This window comes from Cnephaeus nilssonii (genome assembly GCF_951640355.1).
Source record: "Cnephaeus nilssonii genome assembly, chromosome: 10".
NCBI classification, from domain to species: Eukaryota; Metazoa; Chordata; class Mammalia; order Chiroptera; family Vespertilionidae; genus Cnephaeus; species Cnephaeus nilssonii.
This window is the reverse complement of record NC_137081.1, coordinates 10,742,102-10,756,406: the sequence shown is the minus strand read 5'-3', so window position 1 is coordinate 10,756,406 and position 14,305 is coordinate 10,742,102. Positions and strand designations below refer to the sequence as shown.

The 14,305-nt window shown below is 36.8% G+C and overlaps 1 protein-coding gene across 6 annotated transcripts in view; it reads right to left on the bottom strand.

Moving 5' to 3' along the window:
- Window positions 1-14,305, bottom strand: part of NBEAL1 (neurobeachin like 1) — a 142,506-nt gene that overhangs the window by 81,937 nt on the left and 46,264 nt on the right. For all 6 annotated transcript variants that reach the window (XR_013814091.1, XM_079782313.1, XM_079782312.1 and 3 more), the window contains 12 exons: window positions 13,016-13,114; window positions 12,348-12,928; window positions 11,322-11,454; window positions 9,989-10,108; window positions 8,733-9,036; window positions 5,898-5,983; window positions 4,393-4,482; window positions 2,756-2,924; window positions 1,950-2,083; window positions 1,370-1,529; window positions 1,160-1,262; window positions 81-237 (listed from right to left, as the gene is read on the bottom strand). Coding sequence is in view for 5 of the 6 variants with exons in the window: in XM_079782313.1 (XP_079638439.1) it covers window positions 81-237; window positions 1,160-1,262; window positions 1,370-1,529; window positions 1,950-2,083; window positions 2,756-2,924; window positions 4,393-4,482; window positions 5,898-5,983; window positions 8,733-9,036; window positions 9,989-10,108; window positions 11,322-11,454; window positions 12,348-12,928; window positions 13,016-13,114 (2,136 nt within the window). In the remaining variant the exon portion in view is untranslated. The remainder of the gene's footprint in view (window positions 1-80; window positions 238-1,159; window positions 1,263-1,369; window positions 1,530-1,949; window positions 2,084-2,755; window positions 2,925-4,392; window positions 4,483-5,897; window positions 5,984-8,732; window positions 9,037-9,988; window positions 10,109-11,321; window positions 11,455-12,347; window positions 12,929-13,015; window positions 13,115-14,305) is intronic.

Here is a 14,305-nt window from a genome sequence, read left to right as displayed (position 1 = left end):
ATACATATATAAGTTTAAAAGATGATGATACAGAAACCTAAATGTTAAAAGGAAAAATCAGATAATCTTGGGCATAATACCTGTTCTTCTTCATTAATAGCAGCTATGTAACCCATAATACTTTGTATCTCTTCATGAGTTCCACCTTTGCACAGAAAATATTTAATTAGTCCATACAAAGAAGTCCTTATTGTCCGAATATCATCTTGAGACAGCTCACTATATTTACAATCACTTCTGAAAGAGAAAGTAAAAGTGCAAGAATTGAAATTTAAAATTCTTATATTTGTATATCCTATATAATAAAAGGCTAATATGCAAATTGACCAAATGGCAGAACGACTGGTCGCTATGATGTGCACTGACCATCAGGGGGCAGACGCTCAATGCAGGAGCTGCCCCTGGTGGTCAGTGCACTCCCACAGGGGGAGCACCACTCAGCCAGAAGCTGGGCTCACAGCTGGCGAGCACAACGGCGGTGTCGGGAGCCTCTCCCACCTCCATGGCAGTCAGAGATCCCCCGAGGGCTCCTGGACTGCGCGAGGGCACAGGCCGGGCTGAGGGACACCCCCCCCCCCCCGAGTGCACGAATTTCATGCACTGGGCCTCTAGTTTTTACACAAAAAATTAAATTTAAAAAGATGTTTCCATGTTATTAATACTCATAACATAATGTTAGTAACCAATGTTATCCCAATAAATTTAATTTTTTAAAAGAAGAATCTATGGTATCTTTGGCTTCTTTTTCTAAATAGGAAACCTTTTGAAGTTAGGTGTTTCAATGACAAAGATATTAATGTATATATTATGCAACACTCACTATGTAGCAGACACAATTCTAAGTGCTTTATACATTATTAATTCATTTAATTTAATCCTCAAAACAACCATAGGATATCTCAGTTTTATTATATCCTTGTCACAGAACAGAAAACTTAAGCACAAAAAAGTTGAGTAATTTGCCTACGGTTAGTCAATTAATGAAACACAAGATTCAAACCTAAAGTATATGATTCATTGTTTTTCATTTTGACCTCCACACTATCCTGCCTCTCTGAAGTTAAAGGATATTAGAATTGCTGGAAAATAAAATACCTAGATATTCCAATCAAGTAGCAGGCAGAAAATATCAAACTGAGAAGGCATAAGGACATCATACCCATAATAAATCCTAAGGGTATCTAGGAGAAACTGCACACCATACTTCTTTCTGAAAACTCTCCTGCTGTCTTTGATGATGGTGGAAAGATACTGTATATGACCTAAAACAGAAAGTTCACTCTTAAATGATATACCTATCATAAAGTCATATATGTAGTTATAAATTTCTAAAACAACTATAAAATTGTATCTAACAGCCTGCTCTCACCAATTCTAAAGGGAAAATCTCCACGGTTCCAAATATGAAAGTCAAAAAGTAAATACTGATACATTTGTTGCAGGAGCTGCATATTTTTCTCTAATGATACTTGTTCAATTAGTAATTGAATTGCCATCAATACATTAACATCCATCAAAGTGCTTGGCACCTGAAATCCAAACAGAAAAGGTTTCTGTAAAGCTCAGTTTAAATAATTATTATTAAGCTATAATTTCAAGTAATTTATTCAGAATATCTACTAAATATAAAAATGTTGATTAGAAAAATGTAAACAACTTAAGACAATTTTTCAGAAGTAATGCTAGAACATATTTTCCTACTGTTAGGAATTAATCACATATCCCAAATAACAAAGGTAACAAACAAGGTCCTATTATGTAAGTAATTCTTGTATAAGGTGATTTAATGATTATTAAAATCTACTTGTGAAGTAAATTATATGCACTAATATAACAAGCTGTAATAGTGTAATTTAAAAAAAATATTTACTTATTAGGAAGAAAAACCTACAACACTAACTGCTATTTACAATCACCAGCCACATCTACATAATGTTAGACTAGCTCACCTTCTGAAGTAAGGCACCAAGAGTAGCAACTCCATGGGAGTGAATAAGATTGTCCTGGTTAATAGGATGTCTTTGAATCAAGTGTTTCACAATCAAGATAAATGTTGCAACTAAACTTCTCTCTAGTCTTGACTCTGGAATTGTGAACATGCCATTAATTATCATAATCATTCTAATCACTTTATATCATATTTTCTCTATCATAATGACTATTGTAATATACAAAGAATCCGGTTAAAAAATTTGCCTCCTGCCGAAACCGGTTTGGCTCAGTGGATAGAGCATCGGCCTGCGGACTCAAGGGTCCCGGGTTCGATTCCGGTCAAGGCATGTACCTTGGTTGCGGGCACATCCCCAGTAGGGGGTGTGCAAGAGGCAGCTGATCGATGTTTCTCTCTCATCGATGTGTTTCTGGCTCTCTATCCCTCTCTCTTCCTCTCTGTAAAAAATCAATAAAATATATTAAAAAAAAAAAATTTGCCTCCTAAGGTCACTTACAGAACACAAATATCAGAGAAAGAAGCAATTGCATATTGTATACTTATATGCACATGTAAATATTTTCTCTACCATAAATTTAACAATGGTGTCATATTTCCACTAAAAATACAAACTTGGGATAAGAGTAAAACCAACATCTTAAGTCTTCTGACTAAATATTATAAACTTTCTGAACATTAGTAAAATTAGAGATGGGTTGCCTCAGCTACAAATGGTTAAGTTTCTTCCTAATAGACATCTTAATCTATTTTCAATTAATTCTCCAATTTTTCAATGACTATTTTGTATTAATTTCATCTTAATACCTGATGTCTTTGTGGAGGTCGGTATCACCCAATCTCCTTCTACAGGTGTTATCAATTCAGAAACTGTTATTTCATTTATTCCTTCGGGAATCTGTCCTTCACTGAAGTGGCTAATTTGTTCCAACAGAGGAAAGAGTACATTTAATCCACCTATGCAGTTTATGATGTCCTGAAAAAGAAAATTATAATATTTTAATCTTTAAAACAAGGACAATTTTGTCATTTGATAACTACACAGTATGTATGAGGTTATAATTTACTAAATCTTTAGGCAACGTATGGGACAATCTAAGCGACAGGAACCCTTGTATCGGCATATGCTTTAAAGAGCAGCCTTAGAAGTCACCATAATCAATACTCAACAGAGACTAAGCCAGGTCCTTTTTACTGCACCTTCGTTTTCCAAAGTTTAGGAATTCCAAACGGGCAATCTAAACATGACCACATGAGTTGACTTTATAATGTAACACTAAGGATGTAAGAGGAAACTGTCACAAGGCAATTAGGCATAATGAACAGGGGAACAAATAATGAAAAAAAAAAAAGAAAGAATATGTTTGACAGGAGAAATATGACTGATTCCTCTACTTTTACTTAACAAAATAGGCGGAGTAGGTGGCTTCAACCAAAGTTCAAAGTGACTATTTTGAATAGCTTAACAAAATATATTCAAAATCCTCTGACACGTTACTAATTTCTCTGCCTCAGTTTCATCATCTCTAAAATTAGGATGATATTAATTCCCACTTTGTAAAGTTGTTACAGGGGTTAAGTAAGCTCGGTGCCTGACATATAGTGAGTCTACATAACATTAGCTATTAAGAATTGCTAAAATGTTCTAAACTGCCATGCAGACCCAACTAAAGTTTGTATACAACCTCTTCACATTTACAAGCCTTGTAAAACCAATCTTACAAGTGACAGCCAAAGTTAACTTATAAATTGGTAAGCATATCATAAATCTTATTATGCTAACTGATATCTGTTCTTAAAATCAAAGAGAAAGAAAGATTTATAGCCTATTTAGCGTGGTTCAGTGGTTGAGCGTCAACCTATGAACCAGGAGGTCACGGTTCGATTCCCGGTCAGGGCACATGCCCAGGTTGTGGGCTTGATCCCCAGTAGGGGGGGTGCAGGAGGCAGCCAATAATTGGTACTCTCTCATCACTGATGTTTCTCTCTCTCCTTCTCCCTTCCTCTCTGAAATAATAAATAAATAAATAAATATTTATACCACAGAAATAACATGAGGATTAATACTAACTGATGGATTTATTTTTACACAGGAAGAATTATCCTAACGATTTGTTCTACTGAAAGAATAAGCATATTCAATTGGTGTTAAAGTGACCAGAAGGGGTTGAAATCTGCCACATAGTTTTAGGGATTAAATACCTTAACAAGTGGAGCAATTAATAAGATAGTATATTTTTATCATGAAAATTGTTAAGCTGACGGCATAGTTTAAAACCTAAATTTCAAGCAAATCAGTCATTCAACTACTTATTTGTTCATCCTGCAAACATTTTAACGGTGACTTATTATTCAAATAAATCTGGTGGTGCTTAAATCATAAACCCTTCTACAGAATCAGTAAACCTACAAAATATGTTGCCTACCATTTATCATTAACTTACCTTAATGTCCCAGTTTACTACTTTGTTTCCTGTTAACCTTCCATGCAAACAATTAGTAGATAAATCAAGACAGATTGAATTTTTGCAGGCCTAAGAATAAATAAATAAATAAAAAACATGGCAAACAGCTAAGCACAATGAAGACAAAACATAACTATAGATGGAACATTTCACCATAACTTTAAAAGGTATATAGCATAGTCAATTATAAGATGCCTACAATATTAAGTTTAGTATTATTAGTCTCTCATTGTTTCTTATAAGAATCAGGGACTAGCTGAAACCGGTTTGGCTCAGTGGATAGAGCGTTGGCCTGCGAACTGAAAGGTCCCAGGTTCGATTCCGGTCAAGGGCATGTACCTTGGTTGTGGGCACATCCCCAGTAGGGGGTGTGCAGGAGGCAGCTGATCGATGTTTCTCTCTCGATGTTTCTAACTCTCTATCCCTCTCCCTTTCTCTCTGTAAAAATCAATAAAATATATTTAAAAAAAAAAATCAGGGACTAGATTCTAAAGTACTCATCAAATGCAGGTCATGCTGCTTGCCATCTGACAGATGAGCTATAGCTAGAACTTACCACTCCCCAACCACATAGTTTCACTTTTTTTTTTCTTTTAAACCATATATGCAAGAAGACTTTTTTGCCTTTTTAAAAACATTGATAATTGGCAAATTTAGGTGAAGAGTATAAAGGACTTCACCTTACATATTCTCTCAAATTCTTTCAAATTCTCTCTAGATTTGAAATTAATCAAAATAAAAAGTTAGGGGGAAATTCCAACTGATAAGTAAATTTTATTAGGCCAGATATAACAAATGAGTATTCAAAGTAATAAATTATGGCCAGAAGACTAAACTAGAAGACTAAACTAGGAAAAAGTTCTATAATGTATAATCTAACACAGAAAAAGCATTTTCTTGGTCAATGTAACATTGAATATAATGAGGGCAACTGATAGTTTGTTTATGCAACTTCTCCCTTTTCTTTCTCCCAGCTCTACCTTTGATCTCTTTCACTTGGTCCTTGCTGACCTTTTGTCCAAGGGAAAAATGACTAAGCATGGTATGCTTATAGGTGGTTGCTTTTTTCTCCATCCTAAGTAAACATTTCCTTTTTTGTATTCGTTTTCTAACATCATATTTTAAAAATTAACAAAGCAAATGCTGAGCAATTCTGTTTTCTCGCTCCTTCCAAAAAAGTAGGGGGAAAAACACATTTAAACAGTTTCACTTACTGAAGTTGATTCATTTGTACAAATTCCCATTACAGCTATTCCTATTCATACTATTGGGATGACTAATGATCACTTTAAACTGTAGATGAGAGGTGCATCTTTATTTTTAATGCTTCTCATCTTCCTTTGAAAATTATTAATTTTTAATGGCAATTCAAGCCCCTTCTCAATTACCCACTGAAATGACAAAAGTAATTTAAAAAGGAATTCTAGTTCATAGATAGCATAGTTAGTTACAACCAGATAAACAATCCATGAATTTACTCTGACCTTTGCAGTGTAGTGAAGGAGGACATTACCAGGCAGGTCCACCATGTCAGACTCTTGAAACTTCCAAGGGCTTAAACAGTTTGGACCTAAAAATTATTTATACACACAAACACACACACACACACATATCATTGAATAGATCTGGCCTCTTTGGTTCTGTGTAATCAGAACAAAATTTTAAATTGAGCTGTTTCAAGCTACTCATATAACACAGTTAAAACACACTAGCCAAAATATACTTTATTTTTATATCATTTTTAATATATCTGAATAGATATCATAGAAATGGAATAACAAATGAGCAGGACAAAACTCTTTACTAATAAAAAAATCAAATCAAATCAAAGAAATACAATTAAAACTGTTTCCATTTTACATTAAAAAATGGAGGAAACAGTATTGACCATTCCACTTTAATGAGGCTGTGATGAATCTGGTATACTCATGCATTACTGGTAAGGACTATATATATCTTTTGGAAGCTGATTGGATAATATGTATTGAGAGCCATAATATGCACACTTTGAATATTTATCCTGGAATTTTATCATAAGTAAATCCATCAAAATAAGAAAAAAACAGTAAGTACAACAGTTCATCTATACTAATAGCAGCCTAGGGCCGTCATGACCTAAATGATCAGACGGACGACCGGTGACCAGTAAGTGCATGGAGCACCTCTCAGTCCCTCCACCACGGCCCAAAAGGCTGGTGGCAGGAGGGCGGGTGGGATGGCGGGGAGAGGTGGGCACGGTGAGGTTGTTAGCCTCCGGCCTGGGGCCGGGCTGGAGGCCTAACGACCTCACCGCTGCTGCAGCAACTGTAGAACAGGCCCAGAGAGAGAGGCAGGTCCTTAGCAACAGCTGCCTCGGTTGCTGGCAAGGCCCAGAGAGAGAGAAAGACAGGGCCTGATCAGCAGCTGCTGCGGAGGTTGCAGATCAGGCCTGGAGACAGGCCCAGAGAGAGAGAGACAGCTGTCAGCAGGGCCATTCTGAATTTCCCAGAAGAGCCAATGGCTGCCTAGGAGGTGGAACTTTTGACACTGACTGGCATAGAAACCAACCAATCAGAACCAAATCTGGGTGAACTGCGAGGAGCCAATGGCTGCCTAAGAGGTGGAGCTTTGATGCTGACTGGCATAGAAACCAACCAATCAGAACCTAATCTGGGTGAACTGTGAAGGCAGAACCTAAGGTGGGTGCTGAGGAGGGGTTTTAAGGGCAATAGCTGTTTGGTGTAAGGTGTAAGAAACCGGTTCAATTTTTTAATAACCGGTTTGGTAGTACAATGCATATGGCTGGCTATAAGTCCAGATATAGGGATTATGTATTTTTGTCTGCAAAGAGCATCTCCCCCTGCTGAAAAAGACTTCCCCCACCATTTAAGCAATCCTATCCTATATAATCTATCTATACTAATAAAAGGGTACTATGCTAATTAGACTGGGTTGACCGGCCATCTTCCAGATGTCCAACTTCCTTCCGGACAAAGCCATTAGGGGTGATTAGGCTGGCAGGGGAGGACAGTTGGGGGCGAGATCAGGCTGGCAGGGGAGGGCAGTTGGGGGCGACCAGGCCGGCAGGGGAGGGCCATCGGGGGCCAGATCAGGCCAGCAGGAGAGGGCCATTGGGGGCGACCAGACTGGCAGGGGAGGGCCATTGGCGGCAACCAGACCGGCAGGGGAGGGCTGTTGGGAGCAACCAGGTCAGCAGGGGAGAGCAGTTGGGGGCGATCAGGCCGGCAGGGGAGGGCAATTGGGGGTGATCAGGCAGGCAGGGGAGAGCAGTTGGGGGCAATCAGGCAGGCAGGGGACAGCAGTTGGGGGTGATCAGGCCGGCAGGGAAGCAGTTAGGGGTGATCAGGCAGATAGGCAGAGGTGGTTAGGGGCAATCAGGCAGGCAGGCAGGCAGGTGAGCGGTTAGGAGCCAGTCCTACTGCCGGTTTAGGCCCGATCCCACAGGGGTCCCCGATTGGAGAGGGTGTAGGCTGGGCTGAATTTTGTGCACTGAGCCTCTAGTATTAAATATTTATGTTTATATCAATATTCAAAATTATTAACAGCCTAAGTAAAATCATGCATTATGAATCCAATATAATATGCAGCAATTAAGAACAATCATTATGAATACTATATTAAAAATAATTATTATTTACAAGAGCAGAATTATAACTAGGAAAAAATTATAAGAATAAAATCAAAACTATAGAGCTGTGATAATTGCACTAAATGACTTATTAATTTGGAATTTATTTGGATTATAATGCTCAACTTCAAATACTTTGGTGAGTTTTAAAGTAATGAAAAGGTTCTAAATTTTGAGAGTTTGGACATTTTCATTCATCTCAAATCTCCCATGTAATCTAAAAAAGAAATTTTGACAAATAATAAGTTATTCTGCAGAGTTAATATACATGGCTACTTAAGGCTTAACTCCTGAACAATCTACTAAAATACAGTTATAATTTTGAAAATAACTATAATGCAATTATTAAAATAAGAATGCTATGTAATACACTTGAAAGTTCAGCAAGATCTTAAATATTAACACATATGAAAAATTGTAATTCTGTGAATGGAAGGAGGTGTGAACTACCACGGCAATCATTGTGCAATATATATGTGTATTAACTCATCACATAGTATACCTTAAATGTACATATGTTATATGTCAATAACATTTCAATAATGCCAGGGGGGGGAGGGGGAAGTATGGTGTGTGAGAGGTGTGTTTTTTTCCTTCCCTTTAAGCTTCAATTAAAACAAATATACCTTTCAAACTTAGGCAACAGAAAAAACTAAGTTTAATTAAACAGTATGAAGATTAATATACGCACCTGCTAAATATAATGCCTTCACCTGAGGAGGCTGTATTGCTTCATAGAAGATGATAACAGACCCTAGCTGACCCTCCAGGGATGTGGGGCATCCCCATTCACTGTCCTGGGTTCCCGCAGATATCAATTTGGTCATCAATTTTGATTTTTCAATTGTTCCTCCCCAGGAGGCTGATGACAGAATTCCACCAAATGATGTCCGATGAGGGGTAATGGGAGAAGAAAAAGGTGGATCTGGGATTTGGGATGGTGGAGGAGTGGTGGTTCTTTGCCCAGCTGAACCAATGCAGCAAGAAATAAAAGGCTAAAAATTAAGAAACAAAACAAATTACACTCCTTTAATTAAATTTCAATCCTCATATTTAAAATGAAACAGTACATAAAATTAAGCAAATAAATACATCTGCCGGATCATGAATGTGTACGCATGTGTACACATAAGAGAACATTACAGATGTTACCTTAGACCTACTTGATTTGGATGCATTACTTTTATAATCTCACTTTATACCCTTTTGCAAATTTTTACTTTTTAATGAGTGTATATGAACAAAATTTTAACAACTTTACTAAATTATGAAATAGAGAAAACTCCTTTCCCCCCTTCAAATTTATAAACAGAGAATTATACATCAGTAAAATAATGCCAATTACAGGTTACCCTGAAATGGTCATTGAGATAAACAGCAACAAGAAATTACTAGAATCCTAGGACTCGGGAAGCAATCTAATCCATTCCATTACCTTCAGAAAAGACCCTTTCAAAATTATTCAAATACTTTCAAAGAAATTTTGCACTAATATTCTTTGAGAGTCACCCTAGAAAATAAATTCCAACTATAATGTGAAGATGTCAAGTTTCTTCATTATTTTTCAAATTCCCTGGAAAATGAAACAAGTTCATCATAACAGTTTGTATTTCGTATAGTTGGAGAGCTTTATTAAAGGATCCTTTGCTCTGCTCTCTTCATTTTTTTTGGTTTTCCTTTGGCTGTTGTAAGTTGTGGTTTGGTTTTCTCTAAATCTTTAATTACATTTATTTCTTCCTTGAATTGTTTTTATTACATGTTGTCTCACTTCATCTAATGATGACAGGCTAACTGAATTAAATATTAACCTACTATATCTTGGTATACAGGAAACATTAAAATTTATGGGCACATATTTAGAATAAAGAGAACCTTCTACATTAAACTGAAAATTTTCAAGAATTCTCAATCAATTGGTCCTATAAAGAGTAGGTTAGATGTGCTTACTTCATTCATAGCAGGAAATCTGAGAGGGGCAGAGACCTTCTGCTGTCCATTATCGTAGATAGAGACAAGGCTCTGACCAAAGGGCCTTTTTCCAGGCATGTGAACAATGGTTATGTTGTGCTGGTAAAGTAAAACATATATTTAAAAGGTGAAAAATCACATTAAATTTTTCGAATGACAATGTTTTCAGAGTATTTAGTACTCTCTAACTAGTTTGTGTGAACAGCAGAATATTAAGTTTAAGCATGACTAAATGCTGATTAAAATGATGACCTTGCCCGGCTGGTGTGGCTCAGTGGCTGAGCGCCGACCTATGAACCAGGAGGTCAGTTTGATTCCCGTCAGGGCACATTCCCAGGTTGTGGGCTCGATCCCAGTAGGGGGTGTGCAAGAGGCAGCTGATCAATGATTCTCTCTCATCGAGGTTTCTCTCTCTCTCCGTCTCCCTTTCTCTCTGAAATCAATAAAAATGGTTTTTTTTAAAAAAATGATCTTAAATAATAACTTGCCTGAAGTACTATAAAAGCACTTACATATATTCTAGAAAATCTATACACAACTGTTACATAGTATCTTTTCTGCATTTTCCAAGTCTATGAGTATTCTTTAGAATCAATTTTTTCTAATGAGAAGCATTTTATATTTTAAGAGCAGCAACAGAAATGTAGTTTTTAACAATTTATGTTGTCATTTTAAATTAGAATTCAAAAATCAAATTTAGGTCTAGAACACATCAAAGAAATAACATTTCATTTTATTTTTTAGCAGAAAAATGATTACTGCTAAATTTACAATGATAATGATAAGTAGTATTAACCTCCTTATAGATGAACTTCAACATGAATAGAAAGTGAAAATTAATCGATTCTCAAAAAGGAGATGACACCTTAGTTGATGTTGCTTAGTGATTAGAGCAACGGCCCGCACATCAAAGGATCTCGTCTGGTCAAGGGCATGTACCTGGGTTGCAGGTTCAATCCCTGGCCCCGGTTGGGACACATGCAGGAGGCAAATGATCAATCAATGTCTCTCTCTCTCTCTCTCTCTCTCTCTCTCTCTCTCTCTCTCTCCCCTCTCTCTCCCTCCCTCTCTCTCCCTCCCTCCCTCCCCTCCCACCCTCCCTTCAAAAAATCAATGGAAAAAATGGGAGAGGATTAACAAAAAAAGCAGATGACAACACCTGATGTACATGCACCAAATGTGTGCTTTTTAAAGGAAAAAAAAAAATCAAGAAGTTAAACGAAGGGGTCAATGGGGGGAAAGGGGAACATATGTAATACTTTCAACAATAAAGATTTTAAAAAAAAAAGTTAAATTTGCCCTAAAGCCTTACCCAGAGAGAATCACAGAAACTGTGATCAGGAAGCATAACGGTCGCATATTCTCTTTTCGTGCACACGGCCACAACCAACATACCTGAATGGGTAATAAAGGCTTCAAAACCCATGCCACTTCCTGTAAAAAAGCTAACAAAAATATATATTATCAGAACTTTTAAAATCAGTTTTCAGTTTTATCATCACTGAGGCACAAAAAACCATAACATCATCATGAATATCTTTATCAAACAAGTTGTGGCTAATATTCTATTATCACATGTCAGTTCAACCTTGCTTCAACAATATTTTTTAAGTCTTTTGGGGGGACATAAGAGTTGAGTAAATTATAAAAGGTAGTCTTATAGGTGGAATCCCGTTAGTAAACAATAGTAAAGCTATAAGCTTTCAAGTCTTAAAAATTTGCCCAAATAAGATTCAGAAAGCATAAAGGTCTTAAAAATCAAAGGCATATAAAAATGATTACTGAAGTAACTAATTCTGGATGTACATACTAGTAAATAAAGGTTTTGTGGTTCTTCATATAATTACATAGCACCTTCAGTGGGATAGAGATTACCATTCAATTTCAAATTTATTACTCCTTTTTTACAATATTTTTAAGATGGAACTTGTTTTCAAACTAATCTCCATAACTTAACTAGAAAAATATTTAAGATATACAATTAATATTATGAAAGCAACAAAGCACCTATAATTAAACTGTATGCACCCTAAGGATGAAGAAGCTTCAGGTAACTTGTACATTTAAAACTAGATGCGTGAGCTGCATTTCTGCTTTTGAACTCCAACACACACACACACACACACACACACACACACACACACACACACACACACAAACACACACACCCCTGCTGTGGGGGAAAGGACTGCTGACATTTTCATTCAAGTTACCTGAGAAATAAAATTTTTGAAAAATTAAAAATATATAAAAAATTGGTGCTTGAAAAAGCTTTTTAAGAATCACAGCATGTATCCCATGACAGTATTCACTTATATTCCATAACTTGTACCAGTACCTGTACAACTGTTTTCTTTTTCCTCCTTTGTTAGCATTGCCAAGAGTCAACTGATCCTGATCTAAGCAAAACCAAGCATTGAAGGAAAAGGCAGACCCTGGCCATTTCTGTATGGAAGGCACAGAAATTCCTGCCATACTATGTGACAAATTGAAATACTGCAGTGCACTCTCTAGACTTTGTTTTCGGGCCATTGTCAGGATTGCTCGAGTCACAGGAGTAGTATAAGGGTGTATATACTCAGATTCATCCACTCTCAGCAATCTTAGTAGTCGACGGATTTCTTCTGAGCTCACTGACTGACTCCCCAAGGAACCATGGAGAGCAATCAGGTTCTCAGCACAAGTTCGATGAAGGGAAGAATGGGAATCAAGGGTTTCAATGATTCTAATTCCCATGTTTGAATTGACACACGTAGTTCGACTCTGCCTATTAATACAACAAATTCTTTTCAGCCAATCAGAGATGAAGATCTGCAGGTCTTGGGATTCTAGCTCAGGAAGCCACTGGATAAGAAGCAAGAGAGGCTGGACATTACTAATGCCCAAAATCCCAACTGAAGTGTGGTCACCCTCTACAGCCTGTAAAGCAACAGAAGAGATAAAAGGTTAGTTACCATCTTTGATATGGAGATAACAGAACTTTTTTTAATAGAGCTAAAAACTCACCATATTCATAAGTTCTTTAAGTAGTTCCAGTGATGGCTGACCCAGGGACTTTAATACTTCAAACATATGTGCATAACCAATTCTTTCTTTAAATACTTCCTAGGGGAGGGAAAATAAATACATCAAAGCATATTTTCAAAGACCAAATTTGCTGGAATATTTTTTAAATGTTGAGTAATATCCATTTAAGCTAATAAACTTAATATTTTAAAAAATCATGAGTTTAACATTTCTGTTTTCTCAAATCACATGTCTTCATCTTAAAATAAACTCCATATACCTTCTGGAATACAATGTTACAATAATCTACCAAAATGTAAAAAAAAAAAAAATAGCAAATAGTTGTGTATCATAAAATTAACGTATTTTACAGGTTAGGTTACATGACACTTTCTTCACTTGATTTATAATTACGGCAGTATTATATTAAGTCAAAATAAAAATGGAGAAAAAATAAGGAGAATTTGAGAATAACAGGAGTCAGATAGCAGCCTCAAAGGACGAAAGAGTCCTGGCAATTTTGAGTAGTGGCCAAAAAAAAACACACTGGGTAGTTTTCTTTTGACTCTTTGTATCTAAAGCATGGGTGGAGAACGTCTGGCCTGCAGGCCATATAAGGTCCATGGAATCATTTGGTCTGGCCCTGCTAAGGCATTAGGGATAAGTTAATTGTCTGACCAAATATAGCAGGCTAATTTTTAAGTTGATATTTATAAGGTCCTGGAATGATGTTTTAAATATCCAAATAGCCCTTGGCAGAAAAAAGGTTCCCCACCCCTGATCTAAAGGGTCTGAATTAACTGGAACACTGAGTTCATTCTAGTAAGGTCTAAACCACATGTATGAACTAGTGAGACACACAAAAAAACTAGCAACACTAAACTGGTCCAGTAAAGTAGGCAGAAATATACACTGAGTGGCCAGATTATTATGATCTCTGAACACATAATAACCTGGCCACTAAGTGTGTGTGTGTGTGTGTGTGTGTGTGTGTGTGTGTGTGTGTATATATGTATATATTAGAGGCCCAGTGCATGAATTCATGCATGGGTAGGGTCCGGCCAGCCTTGCCAGGGGGAAGGGACATGGGCGGTTGGCCGGCCTGCCTGCTGGTCGAACTCCTGGTCGAGGGGACCATTTGCGTATTAGCCTTTTATTATATAGGATATGCACTGAGTGGCCAGATTATTATACGTTCAGAGATCATAATAATCTGGCCACTCAGTGTATATACTCATAATATCAAAAGATTTAAACAAAATAAGTAAGACTGGGGAGGAGAATCAAGGG